Source organism: Arachis stenosperma, chromosome 6 (assembly GCF_014773155.1).
Source record: "Arachis stenosperma cultivar V10309 chromosome 6, arast.V10309.gnm1.PFL2, whole genome shotgun sequence".
Classification (NCBI taxonomy): Eukaryota; Viridiplantae; Streptophyta; class Magnoliopsida; order Fabales; family Fabaceae; genus Arachis; species Arachis stenosperma.
In genome coordinates, this window is record NC_080382.1 from 13,306,985 (window position 1) to 13,327,777 (window position 20,793).

General features: G+C 35.3%; 5 protein-coding genes across 6 annotated transcripts; 3 read left to right on the forward strand and 2 right to left on the reverse strand.

Moving 5' to 3' along the window:
• Positions 1-1,157: 1,157 nt before the first annotated feature.
• On the reverse strand, positions 1,158-1,916 carry LOC130933699 (protein FAR-RED ELONGATED HYPOCOTYL 3-like). The gene is made up of 2 exons (XM_057863319.1): positions 1,776-1,916; positions 1,158-1,670 (listed from the first exon to the last, which is right to left on the reverse strand). Exons 1-2 carry the CDS (start codon positions 1,914-1,916, stop codon positions 1,158-1,160), a joined length of 654 nt encoding a protein of 217 aa, XP_057719302.1.
• A 6,833-nt stretch (positions 1,917-8,749) lies between these two features.
• On the forward strand, positions 8,750-10,771 carry LOC130933453 (lycopene beta cyclase, chloroplastic/chromoplastic). The gene has a single exon (XM_057863070.1). The coding sequence runs from the start codon at positions 9,191-9,193 to the stop codon at positions 10,706-10,708; it is 1,518 nt and encodes a 505-aa protein (XP_057719053.1). The 5' UTR covers positions 8,750-9,190; the 3' UTR covers positions 10,709-10,771.
• A 371-nt stretch (positions 10,772-11,142) lies between these two features.
• LOC130933454 (pyrroline-5-carboxylate reductase) lies at positions 11,143-13,699 on the reverse strand. Of its 2 annotated transcripts, XM_057863072.1 has the most exons (7): positions 13,420-13,693; positions 13,304-13,352; positions 13,122-13,213; positions 12,958-13,030; positions 12,750-12,870; positions 12,256-12,361; positions 11,143-11,751 (listed from the first exon to the last, which is right to left on the reverse strand). In XM_057863072.1, exons 1-7 carry the CDS (start codon positions 13,618-13,620, stop codon positions 11,569-11,571), a joined length of 825 nt encoding a protein of 274 aa, XP_057719055.1. In that variant the 5' UTR covers positions 13,621-13,693; the 3' UTR covers positions 11,143-11,568. The 2 variants fall into 2 exon arrangements, with proteins under 2 accessions (XP_057719055.1, XP_057719054.1); XM_057863071.1 differs by having other exon boundaries at positions 13,122-13,352; positions 13,420-13,699.
• Positions 13,700-15,870: 2,171 nt separating this feature from the next.
• LOC130935274 (uncharacterized) lies at positions 15,871-17,175 on the forward strand. The gene is made up of 2 exons (XM_057864960.1): positions 15,871-16,127; positions 16,377-17,175. Exons 1-2 carry the CDS (start codon positions 15,978-15,980, stop codon positions 17,010-17,012), a joined length of 786 nt encoding a protein of 261 aa, XP_057720943.1. The 5' UTR covers positions 15,871-15,977; the 3' UTR covers positions 17,013-17,175.
• Positions 17,176-17,720: 545 nt separating this feature from the next.
• LOC130935275 (mitochondrial fission 1 protein A) lies at positions 17,721-20,132 on the forward strand. Its single transcript, XM_057864961.1, has 5 exons — positions 17,721-17,955; positions 18,720-18,858; positions 19,129-19,250; positions 19,709-19,772; positions 19,863-20,132. The coding sequence occupies exons 1-5, from the start codon at positions 17,863-17,865 to the stop codon at positions 19,946-19,948; spliced, it is 504 nt and encodes a 167-aa protein (XP_057720944.1). The 5' UTR covers positions 17,721-17,862; the 3' UTR covers positions 19,949-20,132.
• The last annotated feature ends 661 nt before the right edge of the window (positions 20,133-20,793 follow it).

A 20,793-nucleotide genomic window follows, 5' to 3' on the forward strand; every position in this document is an offset into this window, starting at 1 on the left:
AAAGCAACAATTTATAGGAATAAGGCTTGCTTCGCAATTGCTTAACCACTTGACTCATTTTACATCAACATCACGTTTTTAAGTATTCTAACACAACAGCAACTAGTCTTTACAACCCTAAACTCACACATATAGAAGGCACACAACACAAGCTGCGTTACCTCAGCAACCTCTAGCCTTTGGCGGTGTTTGTCTCGCAGGGATTGGTGCTCCCTTGCCAACCTTGTTTTCACGTTCAAGTAGTCCTCGAAAAACCGGCAAGACAAGTTCACCAGCTCCCTACTATCGTCCAGCATCGCCGCGTGCATGCTCATGTATGCTACATCTGAAATCTTCCCAACACGTACTTCGTCGCTTGCCGCACTCGGCTGCTTTGCCCTCTTTATCTACTGATCAAGTATGACACTTATGGGGATAGCTGTCATGTTCAAATAAAACAAAACCCTAACCATGTGGACGCAAGGAAGTCCAAACGACTCCATGCGCTGGCATGAACAGCTGAATTCGTCATCTTCCTCAGCCCATGACACATCCCATGATATCTGCTTGCAGTACATTGCAACCTCGAACAAAACACAAGCGCCCGTCCTCTTGGTGGACACAACTCTCACATTGTTGGCACCACCCGAAACAGTTCGAAAACCTCTCTTGTATAAACCGTCGTTGCGAACTGCTCAATGGCTTTGAGTTTTGTTTTTACTATAGGTTCGCCGTATGCAGACCTGTAGTCTGCCACCAATAAGTGCTCCACAAACTCCCTTAGATTGTGCCCGTTGTGTATAAATTTCCCAATCTGCATATTCAAAGCCTCGCACCTCGACGTTGTCTTCAATCCTGCGAAGAATTTTCCCCATCTGTGCGCATTGGACCATGAATGCTTCCTTTCATACATGTCAACTATCCACAGGTGGTTCTCTAACCTGAACTCTACCACGCTATCCGTCCATATTCTCTCAAATTCGTCAACCTCTAGATCGCCCATTAAGCATAAACGAAATTTTCAAAAAAAAAAAAACCGGGCCGTGTAACTCTAGCAGTTGCGTTCCTTAAGAAGTGCCAGCTACACAACCTGTGATGTGCACCGGGGAAAACTGTACTAATCGCACTCTTCATGGCAAAATTCCTGTCCGTCATGACAGATTTCGGTTGTTTTCCTTTCATTGCCTCAAGAAAAATGACCGCAACAACCACACATAGCTTTCTTCACTCTCATTGCTCAAGATGGTGCAACCAAACACTACCGTCCTCATATGATAGTCCACCCCTGAGAATATTACCAACGGGCACTTGTATTTTTTACGACCGTACGTTGTGTCAAATCCCAGGACATCCCCGAACACACTGTAGTCATAAGGACTAGTACCATCGCACCAAAAGAGATTTTCCAGCCTTTTCTCACCATCTAGAGAGTACTTCCAGAATATTCCACAATCGGTAGTCCTTGAAGGTTCCAAGAACTTCAACGTGGCCTCAATATCTGTCACGCTTGCCCGCCTTTGCTTTTCTATTGCATTATAGATGTCCTTTATCTCAAACCCAACAGTCTCGAATCTCCCTGACTGATTGGCAAAGGCTCGGAATATCGTTGGCACTCGTAACCTAGCTTTCTTCATTGAATTGATTTGGTGCAAATCACCTTCCTTGACTGCTCTGTGTGATCGCATAAACCCCTAAACCTCGCATCCAGCATGGGATGATTATGGTTATCACAGAATTGTTCAACAAACCATCACCCACTGGTATCATCAACGTGCACCTTAATCCGAGCTTCACACCCGCACCGTGTGATCAGTCGAGGATCCATTTTCCTCTCTCCCTGCTGCATGTGTTCCTATCTCGCTCTCCTTCCCTTGAGCACACGAATATCTGCCAAATGATTTCACCCTCTGTCCCCTATTTTGTTCTGTGACCCACATTCAACCTCCTCACCGAGAATCCCTTAATGCAACCGTATTCGTTGTAGTAGTCATAAGCTACTTGCAAGTTTATGAACTCCGTCGTTAGGATGTCCTTCGCTGTGAGGGATGAAAATTCAATTGCGCCAAACGACCCTATCCCGTCAACAATCCTCACTTATGCTTTTACATCTATGTCCTCATCTGTGGCGAACAAATCCATCGCTTCTGCTTCCTCCACCGGCACGGTTTCGCTACTCATCCCATCCCCCGCATCCTGCAACAAACAACATACGGCATGGGTGACAATAAGCGGTGGGTCACATTAACAAAAACCGGTCAACAGAAAAATTCATCAAATGAGTAACACACAACCTGCGGTGCATGAACTCGATCAAAATTAGATGAAAACTCGTAGTCTCGCTTCACAAACCCATTCGCCTGTCATAGTTCAAATATCGCACTGAGTGAAAATTGGCATTATCAATCATAGCTACGAACACACAGCTATATCCCACACCCCCTAAAATAATCCCGTACATATGCCGGATCTAACTAAAATTCAATCAAGTATAGCGACCAACTCCAATTTCAACAAACATTTTAATAAGTAACAATTCAAATTCGTTCGTGTGCCGCTCTAAACGGCAACCTTCAAATATAAAAAACTTATAACTGTTGGAGACATGGCGGAGGCACGGGCTCCCAATTGAAACCCAATTTTGGAGCATACCTCCACCAACCTCCCCCCGACATTATCGAAGGATAAATAACTCAGTAACATCGACAGAACGTACCTGCAAATCTGGTTATCCTGTGTGGTCCATTACCTTCCTTTATGGTAAACCTCAAGTCGGTCAGATCTCGATCTATACTTTCGTACCGTTCAATCAAGCGTTCTCCTCTGCCTTGAAGGGCGGTCTCCGTCCACGTAGTCCAAATGAAGCTTCACAGTAAGCCCAACGCAGCTTACACCTACCTATTAATGGAGTTTAGAGCTTTCATTTAATAAAGGATTCTCATCTCCTCCTTCTATTTTTTTTTGAAATTCATTCATAACCGCTATTTTTACCTATTTGTGAACCGATTTTTTTTTTATTAATTCACTTTATTACCTGACCAATCAAAGACTAAAAAATACTTTCCTCACAAAAAAAGCTCTTTTGTTCTTTGTATGGTCCAATTTTTTCAAATATGCTCTCATATAAGTTTATATCCAATATGAAAATCCTTTATGAAAATGAAAAATCAAAGAAATATTTGTAATCAAGAGACTAACTTAATTTTTTTAACAATAAAATATTAGTGAAACAGTCACATATTCGTCTTTTTCTCTCATCCTATCTCTTTATCTCTTTCTTGCACAGACACTAGAGTGATAGAAGAAAAACAAATAAATGATAAATTTGTAAATTTACGTTTCTGTAAAAATTGAATTATTAGAAAAATTTAATCCTAACAATTGAATTGAATCTAGAGTCTAGAGTCTAGACTGTTGAAAATTATTGATCAATAAAGTTCTTAAACTACTACTCCTTCTAATGTAAATTAAGTATTTTTTTTGTTTTTATTTATTATATCCTTTACTATTAAATACAAGAGAAAATTAGTAAAATAAAAATTATAAATAATAATAATATTTTTGCCTTTTTATTTTAATTATTTATATTTTTAATAAATTTTAATAAATATTTTAATAACTGTATATAACTAAAAAATAAAGTTAATTTAAAACAAAAGGAATTTGTCACATTCTAAAATGATCTTTTGTCGGGTTTTTTTTATAGTAGCTTAGATGTTGGTATTTTATATCATAAATAGAAATAAACCTTGTGCTGTGTTTTTTTTTATATATCCTTTTTGCTCATGACATGCATAAAAAAAAAAGATGCAATTCTTCTATATATTAATAATTATATTTTGATACTTTAATAATCATTCTACGTACACAATTAAAAGAAATAGTAAATTACCAATATATTAAAGACATACGCAGTCTATTTATAAAACTGAAACTAAAGCAGTATTATATTAAGAAATTATATATAATATTTTAAAAAGTTATCATATTTTTTAATCATGTAGTTTGCATATTTTTTTTCCATTCACTTTTATTGCATATAAATACATAGTGATGCTAGCATTCTTTTTTCTTCTTTTATTTTGTCTAAAGTAATTAAATGATGATAAATTATGCGAAAATAAATAATATTAACAATATTTATTAAAATTTAATTTAAAAAAATCATAAAATTTACAGGAAGAGATGTTATATGTGCTAATTTATTGCTTTGAGAAGAATTGCTATTATTTTTAAAAATTTTTAATTCAATTTAGCATGAGAAGATAGAAGAAAAATTCAAACAAGAGAATAACAATTTAACATATTTATGATTTTAAAAAATTCTCAAAATTTTTTTTTTTTACATTATGTCCATTTTCTAAAATTTACCATTTATATTATTAAAATTTTAACCAAATCATCAAGATAAGAGAAAAGAAATTTTAATAAGAGAATATCAATTTAGAAGTCTTTTGAAAAAGTGTATACTTTTTATTAAGCGTTTAAGTTTGTAATTCAAAGTGCGTATTATTTTTTTGAAAATTATATTACACTTAGGTATTTATTATTTGAAATTAAATCATATTAAATTCTTGGAACAGAACTTTTGGTTTTTTAAATGGAGAAGAGAGGGGCGACTGTGTCAGGAGATGAATTATGTTCATATTTTTTATTCGGATCTCAGGATCTTGGACCTTTGGTCATCTGGACAGTGGAACCATGAGAATATCTATTCTCCTCTGAATCAGTCTCTACAGAGCAACATTAACTCTTACAACTCAGATGTTCAAGCTGGTTCAGAGGTTGGTTGGTGTTAGACTGGTGCGGTTTCAAAGGTTTATGATGCTCATAGTGATTATTTGTGGCTCAGTAAGAAGATGTTTAGTTGGGAGAATAGGGGTAATTGGCTTTGGCTTTGGCGTCAACATGTTCCGAAAAAGCACAAATTTTTGGCCTGGCTATGTCTTCAGGAGGCTCTTCCTACTGCTGCATTTCGTTTTAGGAGGGGCATTTCGCACACGGATAGCTGTCCACGATGTTTCTTAGGTCAGGAATCGGTATTACATTGTATTCGGGATTGTCCAAAAGCCCAACTTGTTTGGCAAGCTTTAGGGATCTCCGATCAACCAGTGGATTTGATGAGTTGGTTCTTACATAATAGCAAATAACGCCCCTTTAGATTCTTTTTTGGTCTCTGGTGGATTTGGTGTTCGAGGAATAACGAGATCTTTCATCCTCACGACCATTGGACCACAAACAAGGTGATTGGTATGGTTTTGTCCTTGGAAAAGGAGCTCCGAAATATTTTTGAGTTGCAACGACTGTCTATCCCCTCAACCATTAGTGGCTCTTGGATTCCCCCCTCAGTGAGTACCTTTAAGATTAATTGTGATGCTAGCTATCTTGGTAGTGGTGCTTGAGTTGGTTTTGCTTGTGTTAGCAGAGATTGGAAGGGAAGGTGGCAACGAGGCTGTCTGGGAACAATTGAGAGTCGTAGCATTTTGCAAGGAGAGTTGTTTGCTATTTGGAGAGGCTTTCTTTTAGCATGGGACTCGGGACAAAGAGACATTATATGTGAGATAGATTGTGTGGAGGCTTTTACTATTGTCAATAATTTACAAGATTGCTCTGGGTTTATTGATCCTTTGGTGTTAAAAATTCGAGATATCATGTCTTGGAAATGGCGTATTGATCTTCGGTTGATCTTGAGAGATGCAAATACAATAGCAGACATCATGGCAAAGACCGCAATGAGGACCCTTTCTCCCCAAGTGGAGCTTCCGTTGCCTTGGAAAGAATTTGAAAGTAGTATTCAGCGGGATTGCCTTTTTTAAACAGTTTCTTATTTTTTTTTCTCGTTCTTAGTTTTTGTTTATTTTCTTTTAAGTCACCAAAAAAATCATATTAAATTCAGAAATCATGAGTTGTTCGTACAATAATTTTATACTTGATGCATCCGGTTTTGAATCTATAGTCTTTTATAAATATGAGACTTTCTTTTCTTGATTGCATTCATCATATTATTCTTAGTTTATCTATGTATATAAATAATAAACATTGATAAGAATTATCTAATATTGTTGTGAGCAATAATAGTTCCTGATTGCATTATTTCATATTATTCTTTGGCTTCAATATGGAATTTAGACTTGTACAATTCAATGGAGTAGTTGTGAGCAGTAGTGGAATATAAGTATTATATATATAAAAAAATGACTTTAATTTTAGGGTTAAGTATGATTTTGGTCCCTAATGTAGGGGCTGAAAATTTCTTTCGTCCCTCGGCTTTTTTTTGCTCGAAAATGGTCCCCAAAGTTTCAGTTTGTTTTAAAATCGTCCTTTTTACCAATTATATTTTTTTTATTACCAAATTACCCTTTATTAAAAAAATTATAAAATAAAATAAATATAAAATAAATAAATAAATAAAGAAAAAAAAAGAAAGAAAGGGGGGATAACAGAAGCGGGGGTGGGTGGGGAGAAAAGGGAGGGAGGGGGTGGAGAGGGAGAAAAGGGGGGGGGGGGAGGGGGGGAGACCCATGCCGCTGCACCGTCGCTGCCCGCCGCCTCCGCCCGGCGCTGCACCGCCGCCCATGCCCGCCGTCACACCGCTTTCTTCTTCTTCTTCTTCTCCCGCCGCCATACCCACCGCCGCCCCCCTTCTTCTTCTTCTTCTTCTTCTTCTCCTCCCACCGCCACACCCACCGCTGCCCCCCACTTCTTCCCGCCGCCGCACCCACCGCCGCACCCACCGCCGTCCCCCGCTTCTTCTTCTTCTTCTGTGATGAATTGAATTTTTTTGTGAAATTTCTGGATCTGAATTTTTGTTTATCTGAATTGAGTTCTGGATCTTTTATGATGATTTTATGAGTTGAGTTTTTGTTTGTCTGAATTTGAATTATGGATCTGAGTTCTGATGAGGATGACGATGATGATGTTGATTTTCTGAGTTTGGCAGTGGATGGGGGTGGTGGTGGTGGTTCTGGTTCTGGTGGTGGTGGTGGTGGCATGATTTTGGGGAAGAAGGGGTAGGGGCATTTTGGTCCGAAGGACCATTTTAAAACAAACTGAAACTTTGGGGACCATTTTAAAACGAAAAAAAGCCGAGGGACGAAAGAAATTTTCAGCCCCTACATTAGGGACCAAAATCATACTTAACCCTTAATTTTAACAATATTTACATAATATAATATATCTTGTATTAATGGTTATCCATGAAAACGACAAATTGAGGTGGTCATCGAAATTATGCAGCAAGCACTATACACACATGAATTCAACACCAACAATAACGGTGCATCACCACAATGACACCAAAGAGAATGGTGCAATATCTTCTCTTTTTTTATTGTAATTATTGATGGGTAGGAATGCTAGGCAAATTAATTAGTCCTGCAAAATATAAAATTTCTTTGTGAAAATATTATGAATTCTAATTTTTAATCTTTATTAAAAACGCTTTTTAAGTTTAGGTCTAGACTTGACTTTTGAAGATGTTTTAATTTATTTCAAAAATCTCTCAAAATTATAATAATTTAGCCTAAACTATTCAAGGATTGAACTTATTTATTTATGGAAACATTTTGGTCTCGGTTGAAACAAACTTTTTATAGGAAATAAAACCAAGTATTATGAAATAACATATTTTAGATTTGTTAATATTAGGGCGTTGAAATTTAAACCGAATTAAATTAAATCGTTTATTCAATCCAATTCAAACTAAAAATCGATTAAAACCGTATTAATTCGGATTTGATTAGATTCTGTTTTTTGCAAACCGTTAGATCGGATTGGATTTCGAATATAATTTTTATAACTGATCCAATCCAATCAAAACCGCACTATGTACTATAATATTATTATTTTATTATTATATTTATAATTATTTCGAATATAATTTTTATAACCGATCCAATTCAATCAAAACCGCACTATGTACTATAATATTATTATTTTATTATTATATTTATAAGTATACTTATAATTTGTTCATTTTTTTTATACATTTTTATATTATTCATGTATTATTATTGCTTAATAAATATTTTATATTTAAAATGTTATTTATTTATTTATTTTAACTAATCTATAATTTTATTTCTATTGTTATGTTATTATTGGCTTTTCAAGATATTGTTAAAACTTGTTATGTCATTGTTGATTATTTAAAATTTAATGTTGAGACTTGTTATATGTATTTAATTTTTTTAATTTATAAAACCGTAAATCCAATCTAATCAAAACCGCTTAAAATTGGATTGGATTTTTTTTAAAAAAACAGCTTCCAATTCAAACCACACAGCAAGTAAAATTAGTGTTCGGATCGAATGAGTTTTTTACTCAAAACCGGTCAAAACCGCACCGCAAACACCCCTAATTAATATTAATATCATATACATTTATCAACGAATTATAACTCAAATAACATAATCTTTTTATATTCACCTAAAAATCACAGATTTAAATATCACTCCTAACTTTAAAAAAAAAAATATCATATACATTTGATAAATAAAAATATAAATGAACGTCTATTGATAAAGTAAGAGTTATATATACTTGTATTCGACTATAACAGTAACAAAATAAAAAATCTTAATATTAATTTGTTTGGATTTATTTTTAAAACAAAAATACAGATATAATAGTCACACAGATTACGTTTGGTCGTAAAAATAGGAATAAAACCGCAAATTTTTTCTAAAAGAAAAATATTCATCTCTATTCTTTATCTCTATCCTTCACCTCCATAATTTCTGCAATCAATTATTTTTATATAAAATTATTCTAAAAAAAAAGAAAATTAGGTATAGATGCACGATGGTTTGTCGTGGACAAGTGGTGTCTGTTAGCCACACGAGGTCTACCATTACCAAAGCCACTCTCTTTCTTCTTCGTTCGTGGTGTTCCTTTTCCTCTTCTCTCTCTCCTCTCCTCTCCATGCCTATGGTAACTCTTCAACTCTACCTTCTTCCTTATAACCCCATTCTCTCACACTGCCCCAACTACTAAACTTTCTTCTTTTGCTCCAACATATTCACTATTCAAACTTCCATTGTTTCTGCTGTGTTTACTTTGGTCTTGTAACTCTGTCAATTTCAACACTTTTTAGGATCATTCTTCTTGTTTTTCTGCTATTAGTGAAACCCAGATGGTGTTTTGAGTAATTTTGTCTTTTTTGGAGAATAACTAAGGATAGACATTGAGAGATTTATGTGATAAATAGTAAACTATGGATACTTTGCTCAAAACACCTAACAAGCTTGAATTCTTGCACCCACTACACGGTTATTCTGAAAAGCTGGGAACTTTAGCCCCTTCTAAGTTGCAATTCGGATTTGGTTCTAAGAAGCAGCCACTTGTGAAGTGGGGTAAGTGCGGTGGTGGTGGTGGTTTGAGGGCTAGTAGCAGTGCCCTTCTTGAACTTGTTCCTGAGATCAAGAAAGAGAATCTTGATTTTGAGCTTCCTTTGTATGATTCCTCAAAGGGTGCTGTGGTGGACCTTGCTGTTGTGGGAGGAGGACCGGCAGGGCTCGCCGTGGCGCAGCAGGTTTCTGAGGCAGGGCTCTCTGTTTGTGCCATTGACCCTAACCCTAGGTTGATTTGGCCCAACAATTACGGCGTTTGGGTCGATGAATTCGAGGCCATGGACTTGCTTGATTGCCTTGACACCACTTGGTCTGGTGCTGTTGTCTACATTGATGACAACAAGAAGAAGGATCTTGATAGGCCTTATGGCAGGGTCAATAGGAAGCAATTGAAGTCAAAGATGATGCAGAAATGCATATCAAATGGTGTTAAGTTCCACCAAGCTAAAGTCATCAAGGTTATTCATGAGGATGCCAAATCTTTGTTGATTTGTAATGATGGTGTCACGGTTCGGGCTACCGTGGTTCTTGATGCAACTGGCTTTTCCAGATGCCTTGTTCAGTATGATAAACCTTATAATCCCGGTTACCAGGTTGCTTATGGAATCTTGGCTGAGGTTGATGAACATCCATTTGATGTGGATAAAATGCTTTTCATGGATTGGAGAGATTCCCATCTGGATGGGGACATGGTGCTGAAGGAAAGGAATAGCAGAATTCCCACCTTCCTATATGCCATGCCCTTTTCATCCAATCGGATATTTCTTGAAGAAACCTCTCTTGTTGCACGGCCAGGGTTACGTATGGATGATATACAGGAAAGAATGGTTGCAAGGTTGAAACACTTGGGAATTAGAGTGAAGAGCATTGAAGAAGATGAGCACTGTGTCATTCCCATGGGTGGTCCCCTCCCAGTTCTCCCCCAAAGAGTTGTTGGAATCGGCGGGACTGCAGGGATGGTGCATCCTTCAACTGGGTATATGGTAGCAAGGACTCTCGCCGCAGCTCCCATTGTTGCTAATGCCATTGTGCAAAGTCTTGGTTCCGACAGAGGTCTTTTGGGAGCCGATATATCCTCCCGAGTGTGGAAAGATTTATGGCCAATCCAGAGGCGGCGGCAGAGGGAGTTCTTCTGCTTTGGTATGGACATCTTGCTCAAGCTTGATTTACCAGGAACAAGGAGATTTTTCGATGCATTTTTCGATCTAGAACCTCGTTACTGGCATGGATTCTTGTCATCGAGATTGTTTCTCCCTGAACTCTTTTTTTTTGGGCTCTCCCTATTTTCCTATGCTTCCAATACATCTAGATTAGAGATTATGGCAAAGGGGACTCTTCCTTTGGCAAACATGATCAACAACTTGTTAAAAGATACAGAATAAGATGACTTTCTACTAATCTGTTGTATCCTGCAGATGTTGTATACTACTTCCGCCTATAGTTTACGTCTGATTTTATAAATTTATAATAATATTGGTTTGATTCGTGTTACTAAAACAGGAGTGCTCAATATGGAACCCTGATGTTAGTCCTACTAATTCAATTTCATGGCATTTTTTCAATTAGTGGTTTTGGTCTGACTTATAAACCTCACTTATGCAAGTTAAGCCACCATCTGAAGGGTACAAGGATTTTACTTCTCAATTCTCAACTTGGCCCCTCTTCCTTTATTTCTCATCAACCGTGATTAGAAACTATGATAAGTAAAAATGTCCGTTATAACACTCAATGTAATTCAAGAGTGGTAACTAATCGTCCACTAAGATTAAAGTAATTTTCTCGAAGAATGAAGCTCATAGCAAAGGGTACGTTAACATTTACATAATAATGAAACAAATTTATTTCCACTGAAAAATACTTCAAAACTGAGTTTGGCATATGGTTTGATATGTATCTGCTTTACGGACCTATTGAACCATATCAATTTGGTGGTACAGTTCAAATATAAAAGGATGTCAAGTTTGGCTTCGGAATGCTTATGGTCGCAACTCATTGATTCAATGGCAAAAGCTATTCTACTCCTCTTATTGTAATGTATCATTGTAGCAACATAAATATTCATAATACTGAAAGGAAATGATGAGGATGCTATGCTAATTGGCCAAATCCTTTCATAACTTGCACCATTCTAGAAAGTGGCAAAGAACATAATAATTTGTTTCTTGGCCAATATACCGGAAAGCTTACTCATATGTCGTATCTCAAAAAGTCCTAACTATGTCAAACCCCTCGTACCTACGATTTAGGCAAGCTCTCGGCTGCGCTTAGCAGCAGCAACAACAGCATTCATTAGTGTTCCACGGAAACCACCTTTTTCCAACTCATGAACGCCAGAAATTGTTGTCCCAGCAGGCGAAGTGACATCATCTTTGAGCTGTCCTGGGTGCTTCCCAGTACCAGTGACCATTGATGCTGCTCCCAATACCTGGAAAACACATGCACACAATGATGGAAACAAACTACCGGAATATGCCTTTCAAACTAGTTTGGCTTCCTATGGTCGTCTGAATGATGCTAATATAAACTAGAAGGTTGCAGTTGATTTGACAGTTTACAAGCCCAAACTGACCAGTAACAACGGTAGCATAGATGACACATTACATTATGTGAATCAAACTCCTGATTCATTGTTAGAGACCCTTTATCTATATAACAGACTAAGTTCAGTTGACTCTGCATATATACAATACAACTAACAATAATAGTAACCCAGAAAATGTTACACTAAACCATCATGAATCCCAATCCTAGCAAACTGGAAATACCTTGTTATAGAAAAGTGAAATATTTTATTCCTCATCCAACATAGTGGGTTAAGACCAAGTGAGAGTAAAATATCAAGTATATTCTAAAAACTTGGAAGAGCTAAATTATGAATTCCATTATTTAGGGGTCAAACTGTCAAAGGATAGTAATTCACTTTACTTACAGTCTGTGAAGCTAGTTTCAATGCAAGATCACGTGGTAGACCAGCTGCTACTCCTCCGTCAGCCAAAGCCTCTATTGCTAAATAAACATAAGCAGGACCGCTGCCACTGAAAAAATTAAGGGAGGATATTCAATAAAGAAATCAAAATTGCTTTCCGAATTGACATATTGGCAGAGTCGCAGAGACAATATATATGCTTGTCTGGCTTAGTAGTTAGATAAGTGTTGGATAGGGAATCAATTAACAATTGTTGTTATTTGGATTAAAATTAAAGTATTATATAGAGAAGATAAGGAGCCATGGTCTTAGGATAAAGGCCTGAATTCAATTGCTACACACATCCCTAAAAACTGAATAGTGATCACCAAACAGAGTATTCAGGTTCCAGACACTAAGAAAATCTATTCTTTCAAAGATAACATGAAATTTCTTGTAGATTTCTAGTAAGATAATATCCAAATCTTATATCATACAAGAAAATGGGATGTACATACCTCAGACCAGTTACAGCATCAAAATACTTTTCATCAGCTTTCCATATTTTGCCAATTGATCCAAATAATTTGGCTATGAGATTTGCATCTTCTTCTGTTGCTGCTCCCCCCAAGCTCATAACTGTCAAAGTTTAACTTGTAGTTCAGTAAGTCAAAGAAGGTAAGAAAAAGAAAAGAGGAAATGGTGTTAATAGAAAGAAGGGAATACCTGATGCTGCTTCGCCAACAGCAGCAGGTGTATTAGGCATTACCCTAATGAATCTGTTGTGGCCAGCCCATTCCTACATTTCATGAATTATGCAACCTTATTTATTAGATCAGCAATAAAACTTTGAAAGTAAAATCAAAGAAGAGATGAAAGCATTGGGAAACCTGAAGATCATGGAGCTTGACTCCAGCAGCAACGGAAACCAATAGCTTGTTCTTTGTGAGAAGCGGGTTCAATTTCAAGACCACATCCTTGACTGCAGCAACAGGAGGAGAAAATGGAGTGAAAATGCAGTTGAAGGCGGCGGTAATTAGAAAGAGAGAGTGTGAATGATTGATGACAATACCTACTTGAGGTTTGACCGAGAAAATGACGACGTTGCTCTCTCTCACGACCTGCAGCAGCGACGAATTAGGAAAGCAGAAAGAATGAAATACGGAAAGAAGAAGAAGGAGTACGAACATCGTCGTTGGAGGAGAGAAGGGAGACGCCGAAGGATTGGAAGGCGTCGCCGCGAGAGGAGTTGGAGTGAGAGGCGGTTAAGATGCGGGAAGCGGGGATGACGCCGGAGCGGACGGCGCCTCTGGCGATGCTCTCGGCCATTTTGCCGGCGCCGATGAATCCGAGCTTATAGGTGTCCGCGGGGATCGGAACGATATCCATTCTCTGGGTGTGTGTGTGACGCGTTTGAGGCAGTGAGTGAGTATTAAAAATTTAAAATAGAGTTCGGCCACTCTTCTTCTTCCAGTTGGTTCATGCACTCCCTCCCCCTTTTTTTGTCTTTTAATTACGTTGGCAGAAGGATACGGAATCAAAATAATATTTGTTAGAAGACTATTATAATTAATTACTTATTATTATTATTTTTAATTTTTTTTTGGTTTATTAATTGAATAATATATTTTAATTTATATTTTTAAATATTAATAGTTAAGTAATGATTAAAAATAATATATTTTAATAATTCTTTAGTACTTCTATTTAAGAAATTTATCAATACTTTAATTAAAGTAATAAATAATTATGGACTGGAAACTGGATTAGTATTTAATTTATTAATATGCTTAAATAAGTTGGTTCAAATCTAACAAAAAAAAATTTTTAGTTTAAGTTGCGTGTAAACACCTGCTTTTTTAATTTTTGAATAGTACAAATAGTTCTTTTTCTTCTATCAAAATCGTGCTTTTTCAACTTTTGAATAGTACAAATGGTTCTTTTTTTCGATCAAAATCGCAACGCTCAAAATTCAAACAATGATCAAAATCTCTAAAAAACTCTCAAAATCGTCGCAAAAAATGAAGGAAGTTTTAAAGCTGAATTCAAAAAGAATTACGAGAAAATGAAATAAGAAGATGAAGAAGAAGAAGCAGCAGAAAATGAGGAGGAAGAGGAAAAGTTCTAAATTATGTATAATTTATCAGTAAAAATTCACTCAAAATTCTTAAACAATACGGATAAATGTTTTAGTTTTATATCAAAATTTGCTGCAACTATATAAATATATTTTTTTTAATGTAGTATTTTTCTTCTTCTTTTTTTTTCATACAATATTTAGAATAAAAAATAAAATGATAAAAAATATAATTATAAAATTTTGATAATAAAAATAAAAAAATAAATTGTTTCTCTTGTTAAAAAAGATATAAAATATTTTAATTCAATGTTCCAAAACTCTTAATTTATGTCTCATCACCAAATATAATTTTGTATCTCTTTGTTAATCTCTCAACGTCGTGTCCTTATAAACAAATAAAATTTTAGTTAATGACAAATTCTTAAATAATGTTAGATTTGCAACTGATTAGTTATTATCCTAAAACATATAGTGAAAATCAATTAAAAGTAGTGAATTTAAAATGAAAAAAAATAAATGCGCTTTTCTTTCTAAATATACTTAAAGCAATAGAAATATTATTTTTGCAGCGATGTTATTAGGGGAGACACAAATAAACCAATAAAAATGCCATTTTCTCTTTTTGAGGGGTGAAGGATTATTGATTAGCATAAAGAAGTTTTATACTACATGCAAGTTTATATAATGAAATTTCGTACTCTTCCTGCATTACTTTACTTGATCGAGAGTCAAGAATCCGTGATCACTATCACACACACATGGACAATTTAATGACTCAGCAATTAATATAGTATTTTAGAAGTGATGAAAGTTGAAGGGATCTGAAGAAGAAGAAGACAACCGCACAACCCACCTCACCGTTGCTATATATTATTATTGTGGACTTGTCTTCATTCTGTGGTGGTGAACATGTGAATGATGGTAATTGGTTAATGTGTAAAACTAATACAAGAAATCGTTACATGTCATAGGAAGAGAAATTACTCCTACTTTCTATTACATCACAAAATGTTGAACTCCATGCATGTGGCTCTCTCTTCATGTCTTGGAGGCTATCCATCACTTTTTCCTCTTCTATGGAATCTAACTTTTAAGAGATTTAATCTAACACTTTAATTTCTAATAAATTTTAATTATCAAATTAATTATTAATTTTTTAAAATTTTGTTAGATAAAGTAATTCTTCTTTTAAGTTGCAAATTAATTAGTTTGTATTTCTGTTGCATACGAGTTTATTATGGAAGGTAAAAATTGAAGTTGATAGCTGAGAGCCATTAGATGAAAATTTAGTCAAATAAGTCAAATCATCTAACGGTCTCAGTTATCAACTTTACGTGAAGTCGACTGGACCTAAGTTTTCACCATTATGAAAATACTTTTCAGCATAACACTTTAACTTGGACAAACATAGTGCCTTTTAATTATATAATGTGCGGGTCATCCAAGATAAGTTGAATTTTCCACTCCAATTTGATTGGTGGTGTATATTTTACAAGCTATGATTGATTGACATATAGGAATCCAAATTGGTGTTGCATATCACACAAGACATTAATTAACTGAGGGAGGCCTATCTAACTATAGTGATATATAAATACATATCATGATGAGGAGATTGATGAAGATACAAGAAATTTTGAGAGAAAACAGAACATATAAGTAAGAGATGGCAGATCTATTTTTGAAACAGGCAAAGGAATATGCAAAGGCAAGGCCAAGCTATCCCACAGAGCTCTTCCAATTCATAGCTTCAAAAACTCCCTCTCATGAACTAGCTTGGGATGTTGGTACCGGAAGTGGCCAGGCTGCTAAACATGTACATACCCTCCTCTCTTTTCTCTTCTATCTCTCTTTGTGTAGTATTGAATTCATAAAGTTTGAAATTCAGTTAGTTCTCTAGTGGTTGAGTGAGAATCAGTTATCTTAATTCCACTAATTTAAACCTGTGACTTTGAGATCACACAGAGACAACTCAACCGTTGGTCTAAAATTCTCTTTCATAATATGAAAATGAATACAAATAATATACATGATGTATTAGTGATTTTGTTATGTTTTGTTACAGTTAGCTGCTATATACAAGAATGTGATAGGGACAGACACTAGTGAAAAGCAGCTTGAATTTGCAATCAAGCTACCCAATGTGAAATACCAACATACCCCACCAATAATGTCCATGGAAGAGGTTGAACAAAAGGTAGCAGCTCAAGGAAGTGTGGACCTTGTGACCATTGCACAATCCCTACACTGGTTTGACCTGCCATCATTCTACAAACAAGTGAATTGGGTTCTCAAGAAGCCTCATGGGGTCATTGCTGCTATATGTTACAATGTACCAAGAGTTAGTGAGGAAGTGGACAAGGTGTTTGATCAATACTATGTAGATGTTTTGAGTCCCTATTGGGACCCTGCTCGGAAATTAGTTGAAGATAATTATAGGAGCATTGATTTTCCATTTGAGCCTGTTGATGGTGCTGATCACACTGGACCCTTTGAGTTTGTGTCAGAGGTTACTATGGATTTGGACAATTATTTGACTTTCATAAGATCTAGTTCAGCATATCAAACGGCTAAGGACAAAGGAGTGGAACTTCTTGGACAGGATCTTGTTCAAAAGTTTAAGGTTGCTTGGGGTCATAACGGTCCAAGGGTTGCCAAGTTTCCGGTTTTTGTCAAAATTGGAAAAGTTGGAGACGCTTGAAACTATTTAATTTACTTAGTTTTGCGCGAAAATTCTAAATTTCTTGTGTGAGAATGATAGTTAAAAATTATTAGATAACTTTATGCGAGTAATGATGTATCAAAGTTAATTACTTATTAAGTAGCAAGTTTTATATAATGAATCCATTATTGATCTTTGATTACATGAGCGAAGAATTACAAAGCAAGGTTGAATTGTTGGATGTGAAAACCATTCATAATGTATCTGAAAAGATTTGATCTTCAATAACTCGTCTATATGTGTGTTTTATTGTTGGAATAAATAGAAAAAAGGATCAAAATAAGATATATAAAAATTCTTTTGTTAGATAATAAAAATTAGTGTGACTTGTTTTTTTTAACGGTCGAGTGTTCAGCTCATTCGTCCGCTTAAGTAAGTGTCAGAGTTGGAATCCCGCTTTGTGCATGCAGCAATTCGCAATTCATTGACCAGCAACAGACCCTTAAATGGAACCCGTAACAGATTAGTTCTTGATCTGTCGGATTGAAAAATACCGTAGGTAAAAAAAATTAGTCAAATACTTACTATATTTTCTGTTTTTACCAAAGATAGAGACTATGTCATTTGAGCTATAACTCATTGGTTTCAAATACTTACTGTTATATTAGTATAAATATTTTATTTAAGTAACCATTAATTTAAAAATTTTATAAATAATAATAAAAATATAAAATAAAATTCTGTTATATAACAACTAAGGTTTATTAATTTTTTAAGTGAAAAAAAAAGAGAAGAGATTAGGCCAAAGCTATAATAAGGAATTGTGTAGAAGAGAATTTACGAAGGCAAAAGTGTGAAAACCGCCGAGAGAGATTGATAACGCAGATCAATGGATTCCAAGGTCGGAGGCATATTTGAATCCATCGGAAACTTCTTCGGCGGCGGCGACCAGATCCCTTGGTGTGACCGTGACGTCATCGCTGTAAGCCCTCCCTTCCCTCTATCAAATATTCCAATATTTCCTTCTTTTTTTTTTTCAATCAGAAAAAAAATCTTTTTGTTTTCCGTGTTTTTTAAAGCTGTAGAATCATAACTATTCTTGTTGGCTAGTGTGATATGGAATTCAAACATTGACGATCACGAAGCAATTAATTCGATTTATTGGCTCAATTCCTTTGCGTTAAGTCTGTGTATGTATCATCATGATTGTAGAATTTCCCTAAATGATGTTGGGATTCTTTTTCTCCCCTTTTAAATGGAATCATTTGGATAGTAGGAACCATTTTGTAATCTTTATTGAAAAACAAAAATGAAAATTGAGGGGAAGAATATATGCATTTTCCAGCGAGCAATGCTACATGACAAGCAAATATTATCATTTTTGGCACCTATATTTACATACGTTCATGTAGTTTGCAATTTTTGCACATATGAATCAATACAGTTTCCACCTATATTTTTTAGAGTTTGCATACATGAATTAGTAAAATTTATTTGTTAAACACAATTTAGTATTTGTGCTGGCCAAAAATACTAAAAATTTCTGCTCTAAGAGTTTCTCTTTCCCCCCTGGTGATGATCAATTACGGTGAGTTGGTGACTGCAGAAGTTTCAATGTTCCTTGTTTGTTAACTTGAGGAGGTTATTTTTGTTTGATGTAATGTACCGGCACGCAGCGAATGTGGTCTCTTGCTGCTATTTGCTTTTAATTACTTTCAGTCTAAAACTATATTGATTGTTTTGGAGGGATGCGAGCGAGAAGTCGCAGAGGCTAGCAACGGGGACAATGAGGAGAGGAAGAATGAAAGCATAATGAGGTTGTCGTGGGCTCTTGTTCATTCAAGGCAAAAAGAAGATGTTCAACGCGGGATAGCCATGCTTGAAAGTAACATCACTTACTGAATCATTTTCAGTTCTTCAAGTTGCTTTTCCATTGTTTTTAAATATTTCTTCTTGTTTATATGGCACCTTGATCTGCTTTTAGTAAATTGTTTCTTTGTATAGTGTTAATGTTTATGTTGCTTCCTTTTGCCACTAGCCTTTAATGGTTATTAGAAAACAATTGTGTTCTCCTTTTCTTCTGAAAACATTTGCGTTTGTTATATGACCTTCAAACTCATGGCTGATCATTTACATCCTTAATTGTGATCTACAGCTTCTTTGGGCAATACTAAAAGTCCTTTGCATCAAAGAGAGAAGCTTTATCTTCTGGCTGTTGGATATTACAGGAGTAACGATTATGGTAGGAGTCGGCAACTTTTGGGGCAATGCCTAGAGGTTTGTCTTTCTCACTTATAGATAAGACAATGCCTAAAAAGTAAAAACCTCCATTTTGCTTGATATCCCATTGTGTAATCTTTGATGCCATGTCTTTGCTGATATTGCTGCTCAAAAGCTCTATATTCGGAATATGGTTTATCTTCGTCTGCCAGGAGCATGGCTTTAAAACTAAAACCCTTTATTTTCCTTATCCTCTAGTTTCTTTCCATTTGGTTGATATACAACTATCTATGTTATGATATCACAACGCATGGAAATCCATCATAGTAGAGTCTAATTCTATTTAACTATTAACATCTATTTATCTATCTATATATTGCTAATTAGTGAGGTTAGATGAGTCCATTATTTAGATTGTTCATTATGGCCTATCTATGACTGTTTACAACAATTGTTTAACATTAACATTGAGTAATTCTGTCTCAACATTTTCTCTCCCTTAATTGTTGTTGCAGATTGCACCTGATTGGAGGCAGGCACTGTCCCTCAAGAAAGTAGTTGAAGATCGAATTGCTAAAGGTGATAGCTGACCTGTTTCTTACTCAAGCTTTTCTTATCATGCATTGGAACATTAACTGAACTTAAATTTCAATGTGTTACACGATGCAGATGGTGTTATAGGAATTGGCATCACTGCAACTGCTGTGGGACTCATAGTTGGTGGCCTTGCTGCAGCATTGGCCCGGAAGAATTGAGCATAGTGTGGCTTCTTTGTTCATTTTATGTGCTGCAGAACGTGTTCAAAGTCAATGACAAACAAGCGTCTACTATGTACTGACAAATACCACTTTTTAACATTTTAGTTTGTCAAAAGGAGCATTTTAACATAAAGCTTATTTCAAATTTCCCTGGTCAAAATTCAAATGCAAAATATTATTATTATTATTATTATTATTATTATTATTATTATTATTATTATTATTATTATTATGTTCATAATTTAAATCACTGGATGCGGGAACTAGATGAAGAGAAACGTCACATGGAGTGGCCTACTCGGCTACTCCTGATACAAGCAAGTACAAAAGTACAATATAAACCAAGCGGGATTTTGTTTCCCCAAACTTCAACCCCAATCGTTTGGTTGTAAGTATTCATTGTAGGCCCTTTTTAAGGTTGAAATATAATCACGACCAAATAAAAAAGGTTAAAATATAATGAATGTGTAGGTTGTACTAGGTACGTGTCTGATCTCTATTAGTCATACATTTTATTTATTATTATTTTTGGTTTAGCACAAGTATCTTCCAAATATCAGGTGTTCAAAGAATTAGAAAATAGAAAAAAAAATTAGAGATTAAATGAGTTATTATATATTTAAATATATGGTAAAATATTAAATTGGTCTCCTAAGTTTGGACGTAATCATGTTTTGGTCCTTAAGGTTTAAAGTGCTCTATTTGAATACAACAAAATTTTCATTTAGTTTTAATGTAGTTCCACTATGAGATCAAAGTTAAATAATTAACGGAATCTCCTACAATACGAGAACAAAGTCGATAATCTGGAGAACAAGTACAAGCTCTAGAGGTACAAAATC